Source organism: Capsella rubella, unplaced genomic scaffold, assembly GCF_000375325.1.
Source record: "Capsella rubella cultivar Monte Gargano unplaced genomic scaffold, Caprub1_0 scaffold_1, whole genome shotgun sequence".
In the NCBI taxonomy this organism is placed as follows: Eukaryota; Viridiplantae; Streptophyta; class Magnoliopsida; order Brassicales; family Brassicaceae; genus Capsella; species Capsella rubella.
The window spans coordinates 7,142,614-7,164,081 of record NW_006238923.1 but is presented as its reverse complement, the minus strand read 5'-3'; the positions used below and the strand labels follow the sequence as shown (position 1 = coordinate 7,164,081).

Below are 21,468 nucleotides of genomic sequence, written 5' to 3'. Positions count from 1 at the left end.
TAAAACGTATTGTTTCTGGGAGGATAACGTGATTATCCAAATGATTACAGACGTCAAACTTATTACGTGTGGATCTTATCGCCTTTGATTTCGCCAGATACTCTTACCATTAATAGAAGTTGCCAAATTCAGGATTTTAATACATTTACACACAAGTCCATATTTTATTTTCCTCTATAGTTGAATTAACAATTATATGTAGATGGCCATCATAAATCTTGTAAAACGATTACTGCTTCAATAAACATTGATTTTATTATCAAGAGAGATTACAAAGACAGTAGTAACGAAGAAAAAAACAAGGGGGGTTTTAAGGAGGAGATTACAAGCATGCATTATTATTAATATTGACATGAAACAACAACACAGGTGAAATTATCTTTTTAGGGACTTAACGACCAAGCGATGATGGATCGGTGAGATTTGTGTACCTCATGGAGACTTTTAGCATATCTGGACATTGGTCTCTAGATGCTTGGCCTCACGTTCAGACGGCTTGCAAGTTTCTGTCCCAGAGATCGATCAGCCTGAAAGAGAGAGAGAGAGAGATATTATGATTGTTAGTTTTGCTCATAATGGAAGCCAGAGGTTTCACTTAGTTTGTGGTTTGTTTTCTTCTATACTGACCTGAGACCAGTAAGAGATCCAGATGCCGCGGATCTCGTGGGTGAGTCGTGGCTCTGACAGGATCTCAACCCATCTCTTAACGAACCGGTCCTGCCTGTCTGGTGCCCAGGATCTATACCTGTCTCCAGCCTGTTTGAAGTTGTTCTCTTTCTTGATGACACACTGCAGCATTAGCAATTTAAGGTTTTTAGTTAGCACACAGTTTTGAAACAAAAATTGACTTGAGGTTTCAAAGATTTAAAGGAGAAGGCATGGCAAGAATCGGGACCTTTGTTCGGATTCCAGTGTATGAGTTAGTAGGGATGGGAACTTTCTCAGCGCAGCGGACAGGGTCAAACTTTGAGGGGTAGTAATTAATCTGTAAAAGCAAACATCCGATTAGATTCCAATCCCAAAGTCTAAAGAGCAACCACTGTAGCTCAACTTGTAACTAAGACTTTACCTCCTCATCTCTGTGCATGAAGTTCATAAAACCTTCATGGTGATTGTTGTGGTGAGCACATTTGGGAGCATTGACTGGAAGCTGCAAATAATTTGGTCCAAGACGATGTCTCTGAGTGTCACCGTAAGCAAAGATCCTACACTGGAGGAGCTTGTCGTCTGAGTAGTAGATCCCAGGAACCACAAGTCCCGGGTTGAAAGCGAGCTGCTCAGTTTCGTTGAAGAAGTTGTCAATGGTCCTGTTAAGAACCAAGCGACCAACGGGCTGCAGAGGCAAGATATCCTCAGGCCAGATCTTGGTCACATCGAGGGGGTCAAAGTCAAACTTATCCTCATCCGCAGGATCCATAGTCTGGATGAAAAGTTTCCACTCGGGGTAGTTACCGGATGCAATGGCATCGTGCAAATCCTTGGTGGCGTGGCTGTGATTGGCTCCTCCAACGACCTTGGCCTCTTCGTCAGTCAGATTCTTGATTCCACAAGTTGGTTTCCAGTGGAACTTCACAAAGAGAACCTTTCCAGATTTGGCAACAAGAGTGTAGGTGTGGACACCGAAACCTTCCATGTGCCTGTAATCTTGTGGGATACCAACATCATCAAACATCCAGGTCCATGTGAGCAAACTCTCTGGCAAGTGGGACATGTAGTCCAAAATCCTCCAGTACTCTTGGATGTTAGTTTTCGGGTTTGGTTTCAGGGCATGGACAACGTCCGGGAATTGAATCCCATCACGGATGAAGAACACCGGAGTATTGTTCCCAACAAGATCAAAGTTCCCCTGAGTTTATTAAAAACATCATCAAGAGACATCAGTGCTGATTCTAAAGAAACTAAGAGGACAGATAAAAAATGGAAACTTGAAAATCTTATAGTAAAATACCTCTCTGGTGTAAAACTTGACAGCAAAACCACGAATATCCCTCATGGTTTCAGGACTGGCACGCTCGTGGACGACGGTGGAGAAACGGACAATAACGGGAGTCTGAACACCAGGGGCTCTGAGGAAATCAGCACAAGTGAGGTTTGAAATGTCATGGGTAACCTCAAAGAAACCCTTAGCACTGATTCCTCTGGCATGAACCACTCTCTCAGGGATCCTCTCCCTGGTGAAATTGGCAACCTTCTCGATCAAATGGTAGTCCTCAAGGAGAACAGGACCTGTCCAGAACGAAGTAACAAGTGTTAAAAAAAAACACACACATCACACTCCATTAACAAGATCCTAGCTTAAGACTCTAATTCTCAGATTCAACTCTTCTTCCATAGCTCCAACAGATCCGGTAAAGTACTAAATTTACAGTTGTGATTCTTTGAATTCAGAATAGAATAATATACCTCTTTCTCCGACGGTGAGGGAAGAGATGTTGTTGGAGACAGGAGCACCACCGTTTGTGGTGTAGAACGGGGCGTTGTAAGCGCTCGAAGGACGATACTGCAAACACCATTATTCGATCCATTATCAGCTACAACAATCGAAACGATTCGACAAGAAACACTCCACAAATGTTTTACTACGACAGATCTATAAAACCCCCAAAACAAATTATGTCGCAAACCGGAACAAATTAAACCCGGTTTCCTGGTCGGATCCGGGTGCTTCATTTCGGGCGCGTTTAGTTGACAAAGATGGTTTTATATTTGGTGACGGAAACAGTAACATGTCGGAGATAAGGGTCGTCGATGAAGTTTTATTTAATGCTTTTAGTGACTTCCTTATTTAAGAAAAACTAAATAATTGATACGTACAGTTTTGTTTTTATTTTCTTCGTCGGTATTGATCGACCGACAATGATTAAAACGAATGTTTTTGGGAAAACATTAATCATATATGTTTTTAGGATTAATTAAGTCTCGATGGTAATTTAAAGTATCTGTTCAATGAAACGTGTAGATTTGATTACTCAGCTCAGGTGTGTTTTGTGTAGATCTGAGAAATCATTTAGTTGATTAGTTACTCTGATTTATATCACTAAAATTCATATGAGGTCGGGGACTTCTAGAAACAACAAATCGATTACTCATTTTTGAACGTTCGATTTTTAGAACACATATGCGTGTGATTTAAAGAAAAAAAAAAAAAAAACCTTTCTACTTGGAAGAAAAAACAACATGTGGCGTGTCTTTATCATGCAGTGATTTAAGGATCAAAACGTTTTTAAAGATAGCCCAGCCAAAAATAATATAAAAAATAACATCACCAACTTAGGAGTTCACGCGATCATAGAATGAACTCAATCAAATCTTTGTGCCAAACAGAAAAAAGCATTTTAACACTAAGATTAAATTAGCATGATCAAACCAATTTGAAAACGAACGAGCATAGATGAACCTATTCGATATAAGATGCACGCACACACAACAACAACAACAACAAGTAAGAGTATGAAGAAGATACCTTGTAAGGATCCATGGTGATGAAGAAGCTTTAGTGATCCTCAAGTATATGCTTTTATGAGGAGAAACTTGGTTTAGTGGATAGTGTTGAGAACCTTTGTGAAAGTATATATAGTGAAACAGCGTGTGCTATGCACAATAATAATGGCTGCTCGCATTTACAAAGAGGGTAGTTTTGTCCTTTTAAGATCAATTTGTCGATACAGTAAAAATGGGCCATTGTGTTTACTTTTCCTTTGGTAATAAAACAATATTGCCCCCACTTAGATATTTTTCCCGTTTTTTTGCGCCAACCCCATAAAACAAAGATAAGAATAAGTAAAAATAAAAATATCGTTCGGTGATCAATAATAATTGCTGACCCCGACAAGTCAGCATTGCTCGTTGCTCTGTGTATTCTTCTCACGAGAGAAAAAGATATATCAATATCTTTCCTAAAAATCAATTATTGCGATAAAAAATCATCAGTTCTTATAGCACAAAATATCGATATTCATGTTCGGTTTTCCAAAAGTATACTATATATAACTTACGTACGTCTAATATATTGATTCGACATAGTGATTTTTTTACTATTTAGAAGAAAAAAAAAGGAATTCTGTTTAAATATAACTCAAATTAGAAATTACGTTCAGTTTCCATTTTGTTTATTTCCCGATTCGGATCGTACGATATCTATCAGTTCATCTATAGAATAGAAAAGTCTCCTTTCCTGATATACATGTTTGATCTTATCGTCTAGATACTCGTGTCTGACACAAGTTAATTGGAACTGTAGATCTTAAGGTTTCTTTGTTATACTTTATGTTTTTCTAAAGTACAGTATACTATATGTTTCCAAATTAATCAACGTGTGTTTACACCAGAATCTATATATGTATTTCTAAATACAAGAATGCGCAAAACATGCATGCAACTAATTATATACGATCAAACGATATATATAAACAGTTCGGTTTCATTAGCTGAACATATTTATGGGGAAGTTATTCACTTGACTGGGTGTTATATAGAAATTTTAGTCTTATCCAGTTTTGAGTTTGCGTACGGCTTTTAAATAGATTAATATTTATAGAACTATTTAGTAGTGAATTATTAATATAGATGATAATGAATCTTTAAATTATGGGCTGGAATATATATATGCTCATAGCAAATACAAAAAAGAAAGAAAGAAAGGTTGAAGTGACATTATTGAGTGGGTATGGTGGGGAGTCGATGTATGGTGGGAGCATATTGTCGATTATTAACACGTTACTTGGATGATATGATGAACTGATCCACATTTCTTGATTGAGGGCAGTCACACACTTGGGTCCCTTTTATTTTGAACAAGTTGTTCTTGTAACTTAGCTTAGTTTCAAGATTATTACGACAAAGCTAGGTACAACAATCAACAGTAACATACTATTCTCATAAAGTTGCAATCATTAGAAGACAATCTTCATCTATTCCTGCGTCTCACGAATTAATTTCGTATTATTTTTATGTTTTGAAGACTAATCGTTTGTTTTTTTTTTTAGCAATATGATCATGTTTATCCGGTTGAAACATGAAAAATTTACTTGGTTTTAATTAGATTAATAAAATTTTGGGTTTATTGAACTGCATGCAAGCTGATTAATTAAGTGCAATGACTGTATAAAATAAACTCATATGCAGATTTTTTTTTGTATTTGTATCCACATGGACCGCATCACGTGGACCGCATAACCAAACGTGGTGTAACTGTCACGGGTTAAAACGTGTTGTTTCAAAGTTGATGGATCCAAGCTAAGCCTCGTCAGTTTAACTATGTGTTTGTTAAACGATCATTACAATAAAATCATAGAATAATACTTTTTTGTGTTATTAAATGTTGAGATAATTAATACGCTAGTTATGAACGTGATAGTTTAGAATTAACCCCAAATTTTACGCTTGTACCTATCTAAAAGTTATATATATCATAGTTGTCGTCTCCTTTATCAGATAAAGTTGTAGAAATCTTCCTACCGCAGTCAATTGAAGCCTCTTCGTTTGGTGACGAAAAATAGTAAAAAAAATGCCAGAAACATAGAGAAACTAGGAGTAGCCTAGAGCTAGCTAGCTAAAATGTAACTATGTGTATAATTTTACCTTTGTAGATTTGTTGTGTAATAATATGCTCGCAAGTTTTCGTCGTGGTGCATCCGAAAAACAACAAACAGTACATTTTCATTTGTCTTGTAGCAAAGAATTCATTAGTTTTTCCAGCATTTCGATACTCGAGTATATTCGATATTTAACGACAAAAATTCTTTATAAGTTCAGCTGATTTCAAATTATTTTCTTAAAGAGTATTGAATCTTTATTTGGAAAAATATCATTTACATCTTAATATATATATATACTATCAAATAGTATAATAGCGAACCAAAAGAAATCATGGATCAATGAAGACGTATATATAAACTCTACATGTTGCATTTTGTCACAAAGTGCTATATACTTGCATATATAATACCATGATCTGGCATGTATTTACTCAGTTAACGTACGTATCTCTCTTTTATAGTAATTGACTAATAGCTAAAACAGCATAGATCCATCCGAGAAACTACTTCTTGATACTGATATAAGATGCTAACCACACTTGTCCACTTCATCCAATATTTTCTTGAGGTATCCAAAAATTGCATATATACTTACGTATATATAGGTAGGATTATCATATGTGCATTCCCAATGATAAGTAATTTGATCTTGGTATATGATTTATGTAGCTGTGCGTCGCTTTAAAACACCTTAAATTTCTATATTGACATTTCAAAGTAAAATAGATGGAGAGATAATGAACGTTGACGATTACGTTTTTAATATTGAAGCAAATTACTTAACACGCTATGATACGAAATCATAAGATCATAGAAAGAGGGCAACTGGGGAACCACTAATTGCACGTCCAAATCTTACCATCGATAAGTTACTTTTATGGTGTTAACCTCAACCAATGAAAATTCGTTTTGGTGGTTCAACACGACAAAATACAGGATTACACCTTATCCTTTCCTCTTTTTTTTTTCTTTTTTTTTTTTGGGATTTTGAAAATTTGTCAATGAAGTTGAAAAATCAAAGAGAAAGACAAAGATTTTTGGCAATCGAATCTTTAGGTACGTACCCCGTTTTCTACTCAGGATGGGGACCTTACTCAACATTTTCTCTTATGATAGCTTTAAGTTCATTTTAATCCCTTTTTAGTTATTTTATAAGATTAGCTACAAATATTATTATTTACCAAATTATCCTAAATATGAATGTCGTATAGTAGTTATGTTCGCATTAACACATTTCTTAGTTATATTTTAATGTACTATAAAAAATATATATATAACTTCGGTCATACTGGCTCATCTATAAAATAAAAAGTAAGTTGGTTGTGGTTAATATTGAATTTTAATGTACATTACTGTGGGTTTAAGGTTTTGTTTTGTTTAGTCTTTCTTTTATTATAAAGTTTCATCAATCAAATCAAATTATTATTGATCATCTAATGCAGCAGTTCCATTAATAATCCCAATTAGAACTATTTTACGTAGTTAACCCATTTCACGAGTCCAACCCCCACAAGCCTAATACATATAATGGGCTCTAGTCTGATGGTAAGTTTTGGGCCAAATGGTATATAGAAAGACATTGGATTGAAGCCTTGGTACATTGATTTGATTCATCAAGTATTTGTGTATGGTGTAGTAGCTACATGTTATTGCATCTCAACTTCTCTTCTCTCAATCATCAACAAATGGGCAATCATCAAGTTCCCTTACCCTGGTGCATTAACCGCTCTGCAATACTTTACTAGTGCCATTTGGTGTCTAAACTCTGTGGCCACTTAGAAGCTTATCGAGCTTGATCCTCTCAATCTCTTAACCTTGTAGAGGTTGCTTCCTGCAGCAATCATCTCCTTACTTCAATCTGTTCGAGAAACACTTTTCTTGAACCAGTGGTTTTAAGGCATGACATAAGTGATAAGCCTGATCGGTACAGTTTGATCAGTGGTTTTTGCCACTGGATTTTTCTTGTTTATTTGGTCTACATATCTATTTCTTCGGTTTTTGTGTCGCTTAAAGATTTCTGTAACCAAGTCTTACGGTTCTTGGCATTGTGAACAAACTGTTGACAGTTGCAATCAACTTGGTTATATGGGACAACCATTCAAACTTCATTGGAACTTTGGGACTCTTAATCTCTATCTTTGGTAGAGTCATGTATCAGCAGTCTACATGCAATAAGTCGAAAGCTATACAAAAAGAGAAGCAGCAAGAACAAGATTAGAACAATAGAAACTGCAAGATAACAAGGAAGTTCAGAAACTATGATCATATACATACATGGAGCAAGCAACCTGGCTAGAAGAATAAATTATACATGTTTTTACAAATGCCAGCTAAAAAAGGAAATAGAAGAAACTAGCACAATTTCAAACCCAAAAGGCTGAGACTAAAAGCACAACATGTTACTTCAATGTCAAAATATAAACAAGGTGTTATTATACTTGTACAAAAATGGCTTATTAATTTAAATGTGAGTAGCCAAAGATGCAGTACCGTTATTATGTATACATTTGTATATATCTTATTTCCATAAAATAATTAGTATGATACACTGATCTGAACTTTGTGTGTGTGAGTGTTTGTGCTCAAAAAAAGAATAGTATTATTCATCTTGATTTTTAAATATAAAACGAGTCTTTGTCTTTTGTGGTCAAAGGAGACAAATTTTCATTCTTTTAAATATATCAAATTAAGGTATTTATATTTGTGTTTATAGAAATGTATAATTTTTTACAAAATTTTAGTTGTCTTCCCCAAATTAGAAAAACCAAATAATTTTTGAATGAGAGTGCACACACACATGGAGGAAAACACTGCCGTTGAGTAGAGATGCTTTTGATTTATACACGTGGCTTGATAAACGGACAAGATGAACTAGCCGTTAAAAATAAAATATGGCTCTCTCGTCTTCAAATCTCTATTTCTCTTGAGCCCTTTCTTTTTTCTTTTCTTTTCTTTGCCCTTATATAGAAGAGAGAGAAGAACGAGAGAGAGAGAGAGAGAGTGAGAGGGGATCTTCAAAATCGAAGCCATTAGAGAGAAAGAGAGCGTGGTTGAATCCTTGGGTTTTGCTAAAAGATCTCTCTTTCTCTCCTTTGTTTAAATCCAACGGGACAAGAACTGTTAGGGTTAGGAGATTTCACTGGATTTGTGAAGAATTTGTGAATCAGGGGTTGACTAGAGATTTTGCGGTGGTTCTTTGAATTGAGTGTGAAAAAGGTGACCTTTTTTTTTGAAAAATATAAAAAAAACTGTGGCTTTTTTTCTTATCTGGGTATTTGGGATTATTAGGTCTTTGTTCTTGATTGATTGGGTCTTTATTGAGATTATAATAAACCGGATCTGTAGGGTTTTGATTGTCAAGACTCGTTTTTTTTATTTTAATTTTTGATTTTGAAAAAAAGTCCTGCTTTTAAGTTGGGGGATGTTTCGATTTTGAAATTTGATTTTCCCAGAGAGATTTATTAATGAAATAAATAACCTCCGCAGATAACGAAGAAGAAAATGGGTAGATCAGATGAGAATAGCCTTGGATTAATCGGATCAATGAATCTCCAAGGTATCCTTTATCCAACGATTTTGTCATAAAAATCCAAACTTTGTCTTTCGATTGTCTTTAATTTTCCCCCAATTTGACTTGGTGCAGGCGGAGGAGGAGGCAAGATCAAGACGACGGGGACAACAGGACCGACCAGAAGAGCACTAAGTACTATTAACAAGAACATCATCGAAGCGCCGTCTTACCCTTATGCTGTTAACAAGAGATCACTCTCTGAGTAAGTTCACTTCAATCAATCCTCTCAGATTCAAGATTAGTTTTTTTCTCCTTTTAATTGGACCCAATTTCTTTCTCTGGTATTGCAGGAGGGATGGCATCTGTAATAAACCACCTGTGCATCGACCGGTGACTAGGTAAAGTATAAATCTTTACTCTTGTCTACTTGTAGTATCCCTCATTGTCTGATTAATGAGTCAATTGACAAGCTTTTACTACTCTGTTTGTTCAGGAAGTTTGCTGCTCAGTTAGCAGATCATAAGCCACAAATCCATGAAAAGGTACCCTTTAGTGACCCTTTTCAATGTCTGTTTCATTTAGAACAATGATGACATAGACTGGATTTTAATTTCTCATTTTTAACTCTTAGGAAACTAAGAAACCAGACTCGGTTTCAAATGAAGAACCAGAGAGGATTGTCATTGATGTGGATGATTGTGATAAGGAAGAAGGTGGTGACTTTAATGAACCAATGTTTGTACAACACACTGAAGCAATGCTGGAGGAGATTGACCAGATGGTATACATATTTCCTCAATCTTTTTTTTTTTTGTTTTCTTTTGTTTACGGAAGTGTCAATAGAGGTACTCATTTTGCTTGTGTCTTTCGAAAGGAGGAGGAGATTGAAATGGAAGATGCAGAAAAAGAAGAAGAGCGTGTGATCGATATTGACGCCTGTGATGAGAAGAATCCTTTAGCCGTGGTTGAATATGTCAATGATATGCATACTTTCTACAGGAAATCTGAGGTAACTTGGTGTTGTTCAACGCAAATTTTTGCTTTTCTGTTCTTCATCATTAATGCGTTTCTAGTTTCAAGGACTTGTACTTATGTTTGATTAATTCTTAATGATTCTGCAGACACTTAGTTGCGTAGCTCCTAACTATATGGACAATCAACAAGATCTTAATGAGAGAATGAGAGGAATCCTCATTGACTGGTTGATTGAGGTAGAGAGATCCAGACAAAAGCTATTCTAATGTCATTGTTGTTGTTTCAATGTGCCTGAAGAGAAAATTAAAATGGAAAATTATTTTGAGCAGGTGCACTACAAGTTTGAGCTGATGGAGGAAACTCTTTATCTCACAATCAATGTCATCGACAGATTCCTTGCAGTTCATCAGATCGTGAGGAAAAAGCTTCAGCTAGTTGGAGTTACTGCGTTGTTGCTTGCTTGTAAATACGAAGAAGTGTCAGTTCCGGTAGTGGATGATCTCATCCTGATCTCTGACAAAGCTTACACTAGAAGAGAAGTGCTAGATATGGTGAATACAACTTTCTCTTGATCATTAATTACCATAGGATGATGCTTCACTGTTTTAATTAATCTGTTTTGGTTTCTATTGCAGGAGAAGCTAATGGCCAACACCTTGCAATTCAATTTCTCTCTACCAACTCCATATGTTTTCATGAAACGATTTCTCAAAGCTGCCCAATCTGACAAAAAGGTTTATATATCCATAATTAAAAGGCTTGAATCTTTATGTTCGGATACCATCAGGCCTTATATCTAAACCTGTGTGGTATGCAATTTTGGTTTCAGCTTGAGGTTTTATCTTTCTTTATGATCGAGCTTTGCCTTGTGGAGTATGAGATGCTGGAGTATCTTCCATCTAAGCTAGCGGCCTCAGCAATCTACACTGCTCAGTGTACACTTAAGGGATATGAAGAATGGAGCAAAACCTGTGAGTTTCACACAGGTTACACAGAAGAACAGCTACAGTAAGATTCAGAACATCCATGGTTTTCATCATCTCTTTAAAAACTCCATATGAGATCATCTGAATTCTGAAAATTGGGTTTTGGTTTTCTTATCTCAGGGCATGTGCAAGAAAGATGGTTGCTTTTCATCACAAGGCAGGAACAGGGAAGCTAACAGGAGTTCACAGGAAGTACAACACATCTAAGTTCTGTCATGCTGCAAGAACTGAACCAGCTGGGTTTCTGCTTTGATGGAGTAAAAAACTATAATAAGAATATAATATGACTTGACTCGAGTTTTCTTTTCAAAACTGAAAGAGTAAGAGGGGGAAGAAAAGAGAGATAGAGCAATTTAAGTTGCCCAAATGGGAGATGTACAACGTTTGATCTTTCTTCACTTAAGAGAGAAATAAAAGATGCAATCAAATCTTTAGGATATCATGTTCAACTTTCTATATTCAACTTGTGAAGCAATCATCGGTTCACTACATGTATTTGTTGTAAAAATTGCTCCGGGATATTATATGACCCACTTTGTTACACAGAACTCACGCATAACTTTATGACCCACATTGCTACACATCATTGATGACAAAAAAAAAAAAAAAAAAAGGTTTACATCTAAACAAAGAACACCAAGAACACCATTACAATAATGTAAGAAAACCACTACGTTTTAAGCATTTAAACAAACTTTTTTCTTTTAATGTGCAGTTTCTTTAGAATGTGTTGTATAACGAACCCTTGAATGGTTTTGCTGGGGAAAATTGGCAAAAATTGTCAGCAGACGTTAATTCAATATTGTTTTCTCTTTGGTAAAGATACTTGTATTTTCCCAAATAATCATCCAAATTGTTAGACAGCTATTGGATAAATTATATTCTTGCTTGCTTGGTGAATCTATGGTCTCTACTGCTAGTGTTCATTATCTTGTTCTTTCAATTTAGCCGAGCTTTGTCTTATTAAGACCATTTTTAAAAACAGTGTGCTTTGCTTTATTCACTACTACCAGAAATGGAGAATGCGCAAATCTAAACGAGATCACAATGAAAACTTGTCAACTGGTTCAAACATACTTGGTACCCAAAAATACAGAACGACTGGTGCATCTGGACATATCTCTCGTTCTCTCTTGTTTGGTTTTACAGTGTACCCTTAAAGCATAAATGACAGAACCAAGAATCGCGGCTTTCACCTGGATATTGCAGAAAGACTGTCTCAGAATCAAAGCTTACATGTTGGACATAAATTCAATCATCTCCTAACAGGTGGTACCGCTCCCCTTCCTCCAGTTCCGCGCCCAGCAGCCGGCTTTAAGATAACATCACAAAAGATTCAAGAATCAATTAATTAGTGGTAACAAGAAAGAAACAAGCATTAAGGGATAACGGGATATTTCAATATGCTGAAAATCTTCCAAGAAACTTCCTAACATTGAGTTCAAGAACACTAAATCATGAGAGAGAGTGAACTTACTTTTCCTCTCATTGCAGCTCTACCTCTGCCAACACCCAGTGATGAGCTCTTTCCCTACGTTGATTAAGCAAGTAAGCTACTAAGTTTAATGCGGATCTAAATAAAGACTCTACTATCATTCTGCGTCTAGGGTTCAGGAAGTAAATACCTTGATTCTAGCATCTAAACGCTTGAACATTGGAGCATGCTTAAGAATGTCTGGTATGACCATAAACCTGTCAAGATCTCTCCATATGTCAATTACTAAGAATGATACCATGTAAAACAGGAAATGAGCACAGGTCTAGAGAAGTGTTTACAGCACCTGACTTTGCTGCCTCGAATAAAGACATGCTCAAGCTGAGATACCTTACCATCCTGTAATACAACGTTGGAAAACCCAAAACAAAAGTCAAGTGACAATCAACAAGAAGAGGAAGCTTTGAAACTTGCAAACTTCAGAAAATTCACATTATCTAATTACCTGACCACTGTTTTTTTAAAGAGCAACTTAGTCTTTGTATAAAACTTTATAAGGAGAAACGTATGTCCTCATAGATCAATCATACGCTTGACCAATGAGGAGTACTATACCTTAAGAGTCAAAATTAACAATGCCACTAGCAGGATTACCAATTCTAGGGTTTTATAGAACAAGAACTTTAAGGATACTTAATCCTACTTCCAAATCTAAATAAGAAGCAATCTAAAATTTCCAAGCTACTTTGCCCAGCTCACCAAATCTGGGTTTTCACAGCACCAAAATCAACAACAATATTGAAACGAAACCTATAATTCAAATAAAAAATCTCAAAATAAAATGAATCGAGATAATCTAAGTAACAGTTGATTACCTTGGCGGTATAAGTAATATCCTCGAGCTGGCAGTTCCAGTTATCCTCACACTCAATCATACTTCCTCTGTAGAGCTCACCGCTCTTTAGCTCCACCGTCACGATATGACCCGAGGCCTCGTGAAGAAGCTTCACCGGTATTCCCAAACTTCGGCTCATCTCTCTCTCTCGGCAAAACCCTAATTAAAAACCTTCCCCTTAACTCTGCAACCTAGAAAATAAAAATGGCGGAAGGAAAGAGAGAACGATTCAGATGGTAAGGACGATTTTACCTGTTTTAAAGCTTTTCTAGTTTAATTGCGGGCTTTAAATTAGGCCCGTTTATTATATTAGGCCCAATATGAGAAACTTGCTTTCTAGTCCCTATATTTTGATATTAACTGTATTTTTAATCCGTATTTTTGTACAGACGACGACGACTGATTTCACGGGTTAAAAAAGACGAAGGAGGCACGGCTGCAAAACTCGCCGGGAAATATGGCGGACGAAAAGGAGAACAACGGAGAGAAGAAGTATAAGTATAGCATAATCATTCCCACCTACAACGAGCGCCTCAACATAGCTATCATAGTTTACCTGATTTTCAAGCATCTCCGGTAATATTTGATTTCCATTTGATCTTTTCACGTTTCTTCTTTAATTTCAAAATCGGGTTTGCGAAGAATTGTCTGGTGTTGTTGTTTTTTCATACTTTTCTCTTTTCTTTTTTATTCTGTTCGAACTCTGAATCCTATTTGACTGAATGCTTAAATTCAAATCTGATCGTCAGTGAGTATATCTGGGTTTTTTTTTTCTCCTAGATCAGAATTTATGGATCCCATAATAATGTTTTTTAAACTGTAGCGTGCAGATCCGAATTCGTGATTGTTGTTTGTGCGCATGAGCTAGTAAAGGCCAATGTAGTGATCCCTCGAACTATATAGGAGAGATTTCATGTCATCTTTTTGAAAATTTTGGTTTAGTGACCGGAGAATGATAATTGTGCTAATCTCAGATCAATTCTGGTTGTGGTTGCTTATAAGAAGTTAATAGGATTGCATTATTTTAGTTGTCATAAGTTACTGAGAATTTGCTTGGCCACTTGTTTATATGATATAGGGATGTTGATTTCGAGATAGTTGTTGTGGATGACGGGAGTCCTGATGGCACACAAGAAATTGTCATGCAACTACAGAAGTTGTATGGTGAAGACCGCATCGTAAGTACAATGACTGAGTTAAGGCCTAAGCCTTTAGATTATTGTGCCTTGTTCTGTTTAGGTGAACTCTGTGTTTGTCTTTTTTTATGATGCAGCTTTTAAGAGCTAGAGCCAAGAAGCTTGGTCTGGGTATGTAATTTGTATCTTCATCGTCTTCTACTTTTGCTTAGCCAGAAGTGGAATTAATATTCTTGGCATGATCAATCTCAGGAACTGCATATATTCATGGTTTGAAGTATGCCAGTGGTGATTTCGTTGTAATCATGGATGCTGATCTTTCACATCATGTAAGAGCCACCAATTTTGGTTTCTTATTTACTTGTCTAGTTGTTGAGCTAACCCAGCTACTTTTCTCTTGTGCAGCCAAAATACTTGCCAAGTTTCATCAAGTAAGAAAAAGAAGAGTCTCTTGATCTCTTAATGATTTCACAAGCTATAGTGACTGTCTTCAACTGACTGGTTGTTTTTTTAATCACGAAGGAAACAACTAGAGACAAATGCAAGTATAGTAACTGGTACACGATATGTAAAAGGTGGTGGTGTACACGGGTGGAATCTTATGCGGAAACTCACTAGTAGAGGAGCAAATGTGCTAGCTCAAACATTTTTGTGGCCTGGTGTATCTGATTTAACTGGGTCATTCCGGTAAAAATCAACTAAACATATGTGCATCTTTTTTACTGATGTCATTTGATTGTTTTATGACTGACCGCTAGACCGTATTTGAAAGGCTATACAAGAAAGAGGTGCTTGAAGATGTGATTAGCTCATGTGTGAGTAAAGGGTATGTGTTTCAGATGGAAATGATCGTTCGTGCTTCCAGAAAAGGATACCAGATTGAAGAGGTCTCTCTTTCACTTTTGATTATGATTGCTTTTAAACTATATAGACCATTCATAATTCTGATTCTCTGGTGCTCATCTTCATCTGCAGGTACCGATCACATTTGTTGACAGAGTCTTTGGAACTTCGAAGCTCGGAGGATCTGAAATAGTGGAATATCTAAAAGGCCTTGTCTATCTCCTGCTCACGACTTAAGAAACACCAAGCAACTCAACGACACAAGTCCCTCTTTATAACTTCTATACTTCGATTGCATCATAGATTCCCTTAATACTTGAACTCTGATCATGTCTTCTAGAAACTTCAGTTTAGCTTTTGACTTCAGAGAACTGCATCTTTTGAGACCCAAAAGTTCATATTATAGACGTTGTTCATTTGGAATGCTGCTGATTTGAGACATTTTTTCATATGATAAAATCCTTAATCAACCAAAAATAGTTTGCAATGTAGAAACAATTGGCTACAATATCTCTAGTTAAATTTTAACAATTTTCTCTGGTATATATATATATATATATATTTTTGACACAAGGTGCGAATTCCATAAATATAAATGGAAAAAAAACAATGCAATATTTCATCTCAAAAGAGAGGAGGGATCCTGGGAAGATGCAAACACACATAAATATAAAATGCAATATCACACACAGCCATGGATTTATTTTTTCCACGTCAAAACACACGCAATAAACTAAACACAAACTTTAGTCATGGCTTCTCGATGAGCTCCAGATCACGCCACTCCTTGTCTACCAGTTCCTTGTGACGTTTTATCCGGAGTTGGAGATATTCCTCCTCCGCTTTGGCGATTTTTTTTATCTCCATACCTCCGGAGACAATGTAATACGCATATCCAAGCAATGCACATACAACATAACCATTAGCTACTGTACTAGTAGGCTCTCTCACTACAATCCGAACTCTGGCTCCCAACCCAGGCGGTCAAGAGAAATTGCGAGACCCCATGGATCTCCCTCCGCGAGTTAAGACGTTTCTCAGATTCTGCATCATCGTGAAAAATTAGGGTTAGCTCTCTCGGAATTCTCTTCGTCTCAAAAAAGGGACATGTTTTTGGTATATATATTTCTTATTGCTAGTCGGTTGAATCAATTAATTTAAGTAAGAAAAATAAAACCGAACAACTTTGGTAATTATAATTAACTACGATGGGCCTATATTTTGGTGGGCTAAGTGGAGAAGTATAATAGGCCCATTAGAGACCTTTTCTCTCGCCCTCAGTCTCTTTCTCTCTCTCTTTCCCAAATTCATTCATAGCAAGCTTCTTCGATTTCCCTCCTAGAGTCAATTGTGGTATGGAAAATCAAAATTTACAGTAGCTGAACGCAGTTATGGAGTCGTTGCTTCCAGTAGATCGTGCTGGCTTAGACACCCCAATTCCGGGAACGATGTGCAGTCGCAGAGTTTGGACACGCTCAGAAGTATCCCGTCTCTCAGTGAGCGTGAATGAATTGGATCTGGTGAGAGGTCTCTTACAAGCTTTGCAAGGTTTCTCTAGTCCCTTCATTTTATGGCACCAAAAGGAACAAACATTCCTCCCTAAAAGTGAGATACGAGTTTCTCATTTGTCTCAGTCAAGCCTTCATGTTCTCCTCTCTGGATTTTTGTATGCTGCAACATGTTTGAAGCTTGTGGAGTCTATTGTTTCTGGAATTAATACCTCTCTTAGATCTCCTCCTACTTTAATGGCGTTTTTTACCTCTGTCTCTTCTTGGCTTGAGGCAAGTTATCCCTAACTCCCTTCTAGTGTCGTTTTTTTTTTCTTTACAAAAAAATAAATATGTTCTTGAACATTTGTTGTCTGGAGACTGATATTATACAAGTGGTATTGGAACAGAGACTCAGAGATATTGCTTTGAACGAAGAAGTGAAGATCAACAATTCTGATGTTACTGTCACTCCAACCCTATTGGGATTAACTAGCTCTTTATCTAGGTGTGTTGCCTATATACTTTTATTTAGTGGATGCTCTTTCTCAGTTTAAGAGTTATATTATATATCAGTATTCATTTTTTTTCCTTTGATTTGCTAGTCTGTGTTCAGGTGCTGAATATCTCTTACAAGTTGTACGAGGTGCACTCCCTCATGCGTACTTTGAGTCAAGTTCAACTATTTCGACAGCTGAAATTGCTGTCCACGTTCTTGATTACCTTTACAAGAGGCTAGATGAAGTATGCCTTGTACAAGGTGGTGAGGTTGTGACGGCTTTCCTGAGTTTTTGTGTGTTTCTCTTTTTTGCTACTCAATTTTATAATTGGTTTATTGATAATATTTGGACCAGGTGGGAGGATTTCACATGCTGCTGCAAATATTTGCTGGAAGTTTATTGCCATATATAGAGGGGTTGGATTCATGGTTGTTTGAAGGAACTCTTGATGATCCTTTTGAAGAGGTAGGTGTTCTCGGAAATGTATTTATGTTCCATGATTTTCTTCTAGCAGTTTACTCTTCCATATCAAGTATTTCATTACAATGCTAGCAAATTGAAAGTTTGCGTATATAAACTCTTTGGTTGAGGTGAAGATTAAATTTTGTTCTTCGCAGTTGTTCTTTACAGCCAACCAATCAGTCTCTGTTGACGATGCAGAGTTTTGGGAGAAAAGTTATCTGTTGACGAGGGTGCCGGGTCCAAATTCAGATGTAACTAAGCTAAATCAAAAGAAAGGAATGAATGTAAATGACTCCAGTTCAGTTTCTGATAGAGAAAAGGACCAGAATAATCGGGTGTTATGCCCACTATTCATAAAAGACATCTGTAAGTCGATTGTTTCTGCTGGAAAGTCACTGCAGCTGATGCAGCATATTCCTTCCACGTCTCCGGAAGTTTCTGGAAAGATTCGGTACCATGGTCGGAATTTGGACAGTGCCATACTCGCTGAAAAGTTTAGAAGCACTGCAGACTTATCCTTGTCTGAAATCTTTTGTCTATCACTTGTTGGCCTTACAGGCTACGGCGATCATGTATCTAGATATCTCTGGAAAGATGAGGTGGATGAGTGGGAGATTTCTCCAACTTTAGCATCATATATAAGTGGAGAGCTGGTGAATGGCATGGGTGATAAAGATCTTCCAGTTCACACCTACTCAGATCGAGTGTGGTATAAGTTGTTGGTTGGTGCTGTGCAAGAGAAAAAATCTAGGGAGACCAAATTAGAACACCAAAGTGCGTGTTATGTTAATTGTGTTGGGAACGGAAAAAATGGCCTCGCCGCCGAGAAGGCATTGCAAGGGTTATTCTGTCATGAAAACGTTGTTGTTTCAGTCTCTAAACTAGATCTTCAGAGGAATAAAAATGCTTGGAATGCCCTGAACTTATCACAAAACTATTGTCTACCCTCTCTAAATGATGAGAGTTTGTTGAGTGCTGTTTTTGAGGGATCTGGCGTGGCAGATGCTGGATTGAGCGGAACAAACTACAAATTTGGATTTCAATTTGGTATATCTGAGTATCTTTCTTCTCAGGATGACACCAAAATTCTAGAAACGTTATTTCCCTTTCCCACTTTGCTTCCGTCATCCCAGGTACTTCATACTTATGATTCTACGATAATTTATATCCATTCCTTACTTTTCTCCCATGTGCAATAGTTTCTGATACCTTTTTTAAACATCTTTGTGATCAACAAAAAAAAAACATTAAAGCCAAAGCTCCATATGTCAGAATTCTTACCTTTTCAAAAGAATAGTACACTTCCTTCAAAAGTTCTCAGCTGGATGCTTAAGGAAGAGCCAAGGGATACTCCACTTCCTGTTGTAATATTGCAAGAATGCTTCGCAATCTACGTCAGGAGGCAGGTACTGTGATGTAAGCTTTGCATTGCCATTATTTGCTACAGCCTTCATACTTTTGTTACCTTCTGAAATTTTTGTGTTGTAGACGGACTACATTGGCAAAGTGATCTTGTCCAGACTAATGAATGATTGGAAATTGATGCACGAACTTTCAGTGTTGCGTGCCATTTACTTGTTAGGCTCAGGTATGCTTTATGTGCTTCAACTTCTTTGGCAATAGGTTTTCATCTGGAATCTTGATAAATCCTTTAAAAAATTCAGGGGACCTTCTGCAGCATTTTCTGACTGTCATATTCGATAGGCTGGGCAAGGGAGAGTCATCGAATGATGATTTTGAGTTGAACATAATCCTTCAGGTAACCACTTTCCCTGAACTTCTTTCTAGAAACACTGCTTGCATCTTTATAGTTATCACTTGTAAAAGATTGTGGTTGTTAATTGTTTGCTTCTGTATCCCTGTTTTCTATTGTCGTATATTGTGTTCATACAGACAGACATGCTTAATTCCAAATTGTCATGATTATCTACAGGAATCAATTAGAAATTCAGCTGATGCCACGTTGTTAAGCAGTCCTGATTCATTGGTGGTATCTATTTCCAGAGAAGATTGTTTAGACAGAGACAAAGATGACAAGGGTGACGTAATACCACTTTCTTCAACTCGTAAAAGCCGTGCTAACAACTTTGGGATAGATTGTCTTGAATCTCTCAAATTCACATACAAGGTCTAGAGAAACACATATTAGTCTTCCACCTAGATGCTGCGTTTTGGCATATTACTTGGGCTACACATATGTGTATTTAAAGGTCTGAACTATCTTCTTTTTTAAGGTGCCATGGCCGCTTGAGCTTATTGCCAATAGTGAGGCCATTAAGAAGTATAACCAGGTAGCCCTTTCTTATCCAGCTATTTTTTGGAAATATTCGCTGTTCTGTTGATTATCCAGCTATTTTTGGGGAAATATTTTGCTGTTCTGTGTTGATAATTTAAATGAAACAGGTGATGGGATTTTTGTTGAAGGTCAAGCGAGCAAAATATGTGCTTGATAAAGCACGAAGGTGGATGTGGAAGGTCTTTAACTCATTTCTTTCTTCTTAAAGTGTTTCATGTGACATTTGAATTTAGTTTCAAAGAGCCTAATCAATAAGGATATAAAGAAATGTGGTTTAGTTTTGATAAAGTTAGTGACTCTTGGTGTGTGTGAATTATAGGGTAAAGGCTCTGCAACAAAAATCCGCAAGCACCACTGGTTACTGGAACAAAAGCTCCTCAATTTTGTGGATGCTTTCCATCAATACGTAATGGACAGGGTATTGTTTGATGCTGAATAATTAGTTGCAATTGCTGTTTATGTGTGAACTTCTTAAATAAAATGAAAAGTTTGTCAGGCTTAACTGGATTTTGTTAACAGGTATATCACACCGCATGGCGTGAGCTGTGTGAATCTATGGTAAAAGCAGGGTCTCTAGATGAGGTCATATATGTACATGAGACCTACTTGTTATCGATTCAGAGGCAATGCTTTGTGGTACAAGAAAAGCTGGTAATGATCCATTCTTAAATGCATAACAAAAGTTTGAATTCGTAGCTATAAAACCAAGAGTTTGGTGGTTTTGGTATAGTGGGCAATCATCGCAAGTCGGATCAACATGATTCTCGGTTTAGCTCTAGAATTCTACTCAATACAACAGACTCTGAGCAGCGGCGGAGCAGTTTCAGCGATGAAGGCTAGATGTGAAATGGAAATAGACAGGATTGAGAAACAGTTTGAGGACTGTATTGCTTTCCTCCTTAGGGTAAGGCCACTTAACTAAAACTCTTGAGCACTTGTGAAACCTTAATTGAATTTAATGAGAATGGGAAATTGAACATGCAGGTATTGTCTTCGAAGCTGAATGTGGGACACTTCCCTCACTTGGCTGATTTAGTGACCAGAATCAATTACAATTATCACTACATGTCTGACACTAGAAGCTTGATGACTGTTTCTGGAGCAGAGACAAAATCTTCCAGGGGCTGAACTGCCAGATCTGATGTCCATGGAACTAAATCACAAATGCTGCATCGTTGATCTTCAAGTCTCAAGGCTTTTCTTGAGCTGCTAGTTCATAGGTACTTTTTTAAAGCCACTGTTTTTAACTAGATACTGTGAGAATGTGTGCATTTATGTAAACTCAACTAAGCTCTAAATATTTTCAGTTTGTAAAATTTTATGTGCCTCGTGTAGAAAATGAAACACATGTAAAAGGTGTTTGCAAGAAAATAGTGATGACGTCATTCTACCTAACTCTGATGTT

The 21,468-nt window shown here is 36.8% G+C and overlaps 5 protein-coding genes across 5 annotated transcripts; 3 read left to right on the top strand and 2 right to left on the bottom strand.

Annotated features, from left to right (window-relative positions):
• Positions 1-233: 233 nt before the first annotated feature.
• Positions 234-3,572, bottom strand: LOC17898632 (catalase-3). Its single transcript, XM_006306433.2, has 7 exons — positions 3,464-3,572; positions 2,404-2,500; positions 1,949-2,226; positions 1,070-1,846; positions 896-985; positions 628-789; positions 234-527 (listed from the first exon to the last, which is right to left on the bottom strand). Exons 1-7 carry the CDS (start codon positions 3,476-3,478, stop codon positions 468-470), a joined length of 1,479 nt encoding a protein of 492 aa, XP_006306495.1. The 5' UTR covers positions 3,479-3,572; the 3' UTR covers positions 234-467.
• A 4,918-nt stretch (positions 3,573-8,490) lies between these two features.
• LOC17898378 (cyclin-B2-3) lies at positions 8,491-11,500 on the top strand. The gene is made up of 12 exons (XM_006307520.2): positions 8,491-8,753; positions 9,024-9,093; positions 9,181-9,310; positions 9,399-9,446; positions 9,542-9,590; positions 9,680-9,829; positions 9,923-10,057; positions 10,170-10,259; positions 10,353-10,574; positions 10,659-10,757; positions 10,853-11,031; positions 11,130-11,500. Exons 2-12 carry the CDS (start codon positions 9,039-9,041, stop codon positions 11,260-11,262), a joined length of 1,290 nt encoding a protein of 429 aa, XP_006307582.1. The 5' UTR covers positions 8,491-8,753; positions 9,024-9,038; the 3' UTR covers positions 11,263-11,500.
• Positions 11,501-12,032: 532 nt separating this feature from the next.
• Positions 12,033-13,569, bottom strand: LOC17897933 (small nuclear ribonucleoprotein SmD3b). Its single transcript, XM_006303127.2, has 5 exons — positions 13,320-13,569; positions 12,791-12,843; positions 12,635-12,701; positions 12,487-12,540; positions 12,033-12,321 (listed from the first exon to the last, which is right to left on the bottom strand). Exons 1-5 carry the CDS (start codon positions 13,476-13,478, stop codon positions 12,265-12,267), a joined length of 390 nt encoding a protein of 129 aa, XP_006303189.1. The 5' UTR covers positions 13,479-13,569; the 3' UTR covers positions 12,033-12,264.
• Positions 13,570-13,734: 165 nt separating this feature from the next.
• LOC17899051 (dolichol-phosphate mannosyltransferase subunit 1) lies at positions 13,735-15,759 on the top strand. The gene is made up of 8 exons (XM_006303247.2): positions 13,735-13,915; positions 14,418-14,517; positions 14,613-14,646; positions 14,728-14,804; positions 14,881-14,906; positions 14,998-15,162; positions 15,248-15,362; positions 15,451-15,759. The coding sequence occupies exons 1-8, from the start codon at positions 13,797-13,799 to the stop codon at positions 15,553-15,555; spliced, it is 741 nt and encodes a 246-aa protein (XP_006303309.1). The 5' UTR covers positions 13,735-13,796; the 3' UTR covers positions 15,556-15,759.
• Positions 15,760-16,637: 878 nt separating this feature from the next.
• On the top strand, positions 16,638-21,458 carry LOC17900057 (gamma-tubulin complex component 5). Its single transcript, XM_006303665.2, has 15 exons — positions 16,638-17,099; positions 17,216-17,313; positions 17,411-17,573; positions 17,660-17,770; positions 17,923-18,900; positions 19,021-19,173; positions 19,256-19,355; positions 19,432-19,526; positions 19,701-19,895; positions 20,002-20,058; positions 20,171-20,242; positions 20,383-20,481; positions 20,583-20,714; positions 20,794-20,967; positions 21,048-21,458. Exons 1-15 carry the CDS (start codon positions 16,710-16,712, stop codon positions 21,189-21,191), a joined length of 2,961 nt encoding a protein of 986 aa, XP_006303727.1. The 5' UTR covers positions 16,638-16,709; the 3' UTR covers positions 21,192-21,458.
• The last annotated feature ends 10 nt before the right edge of the window (positions 21,459-21,468 follow it).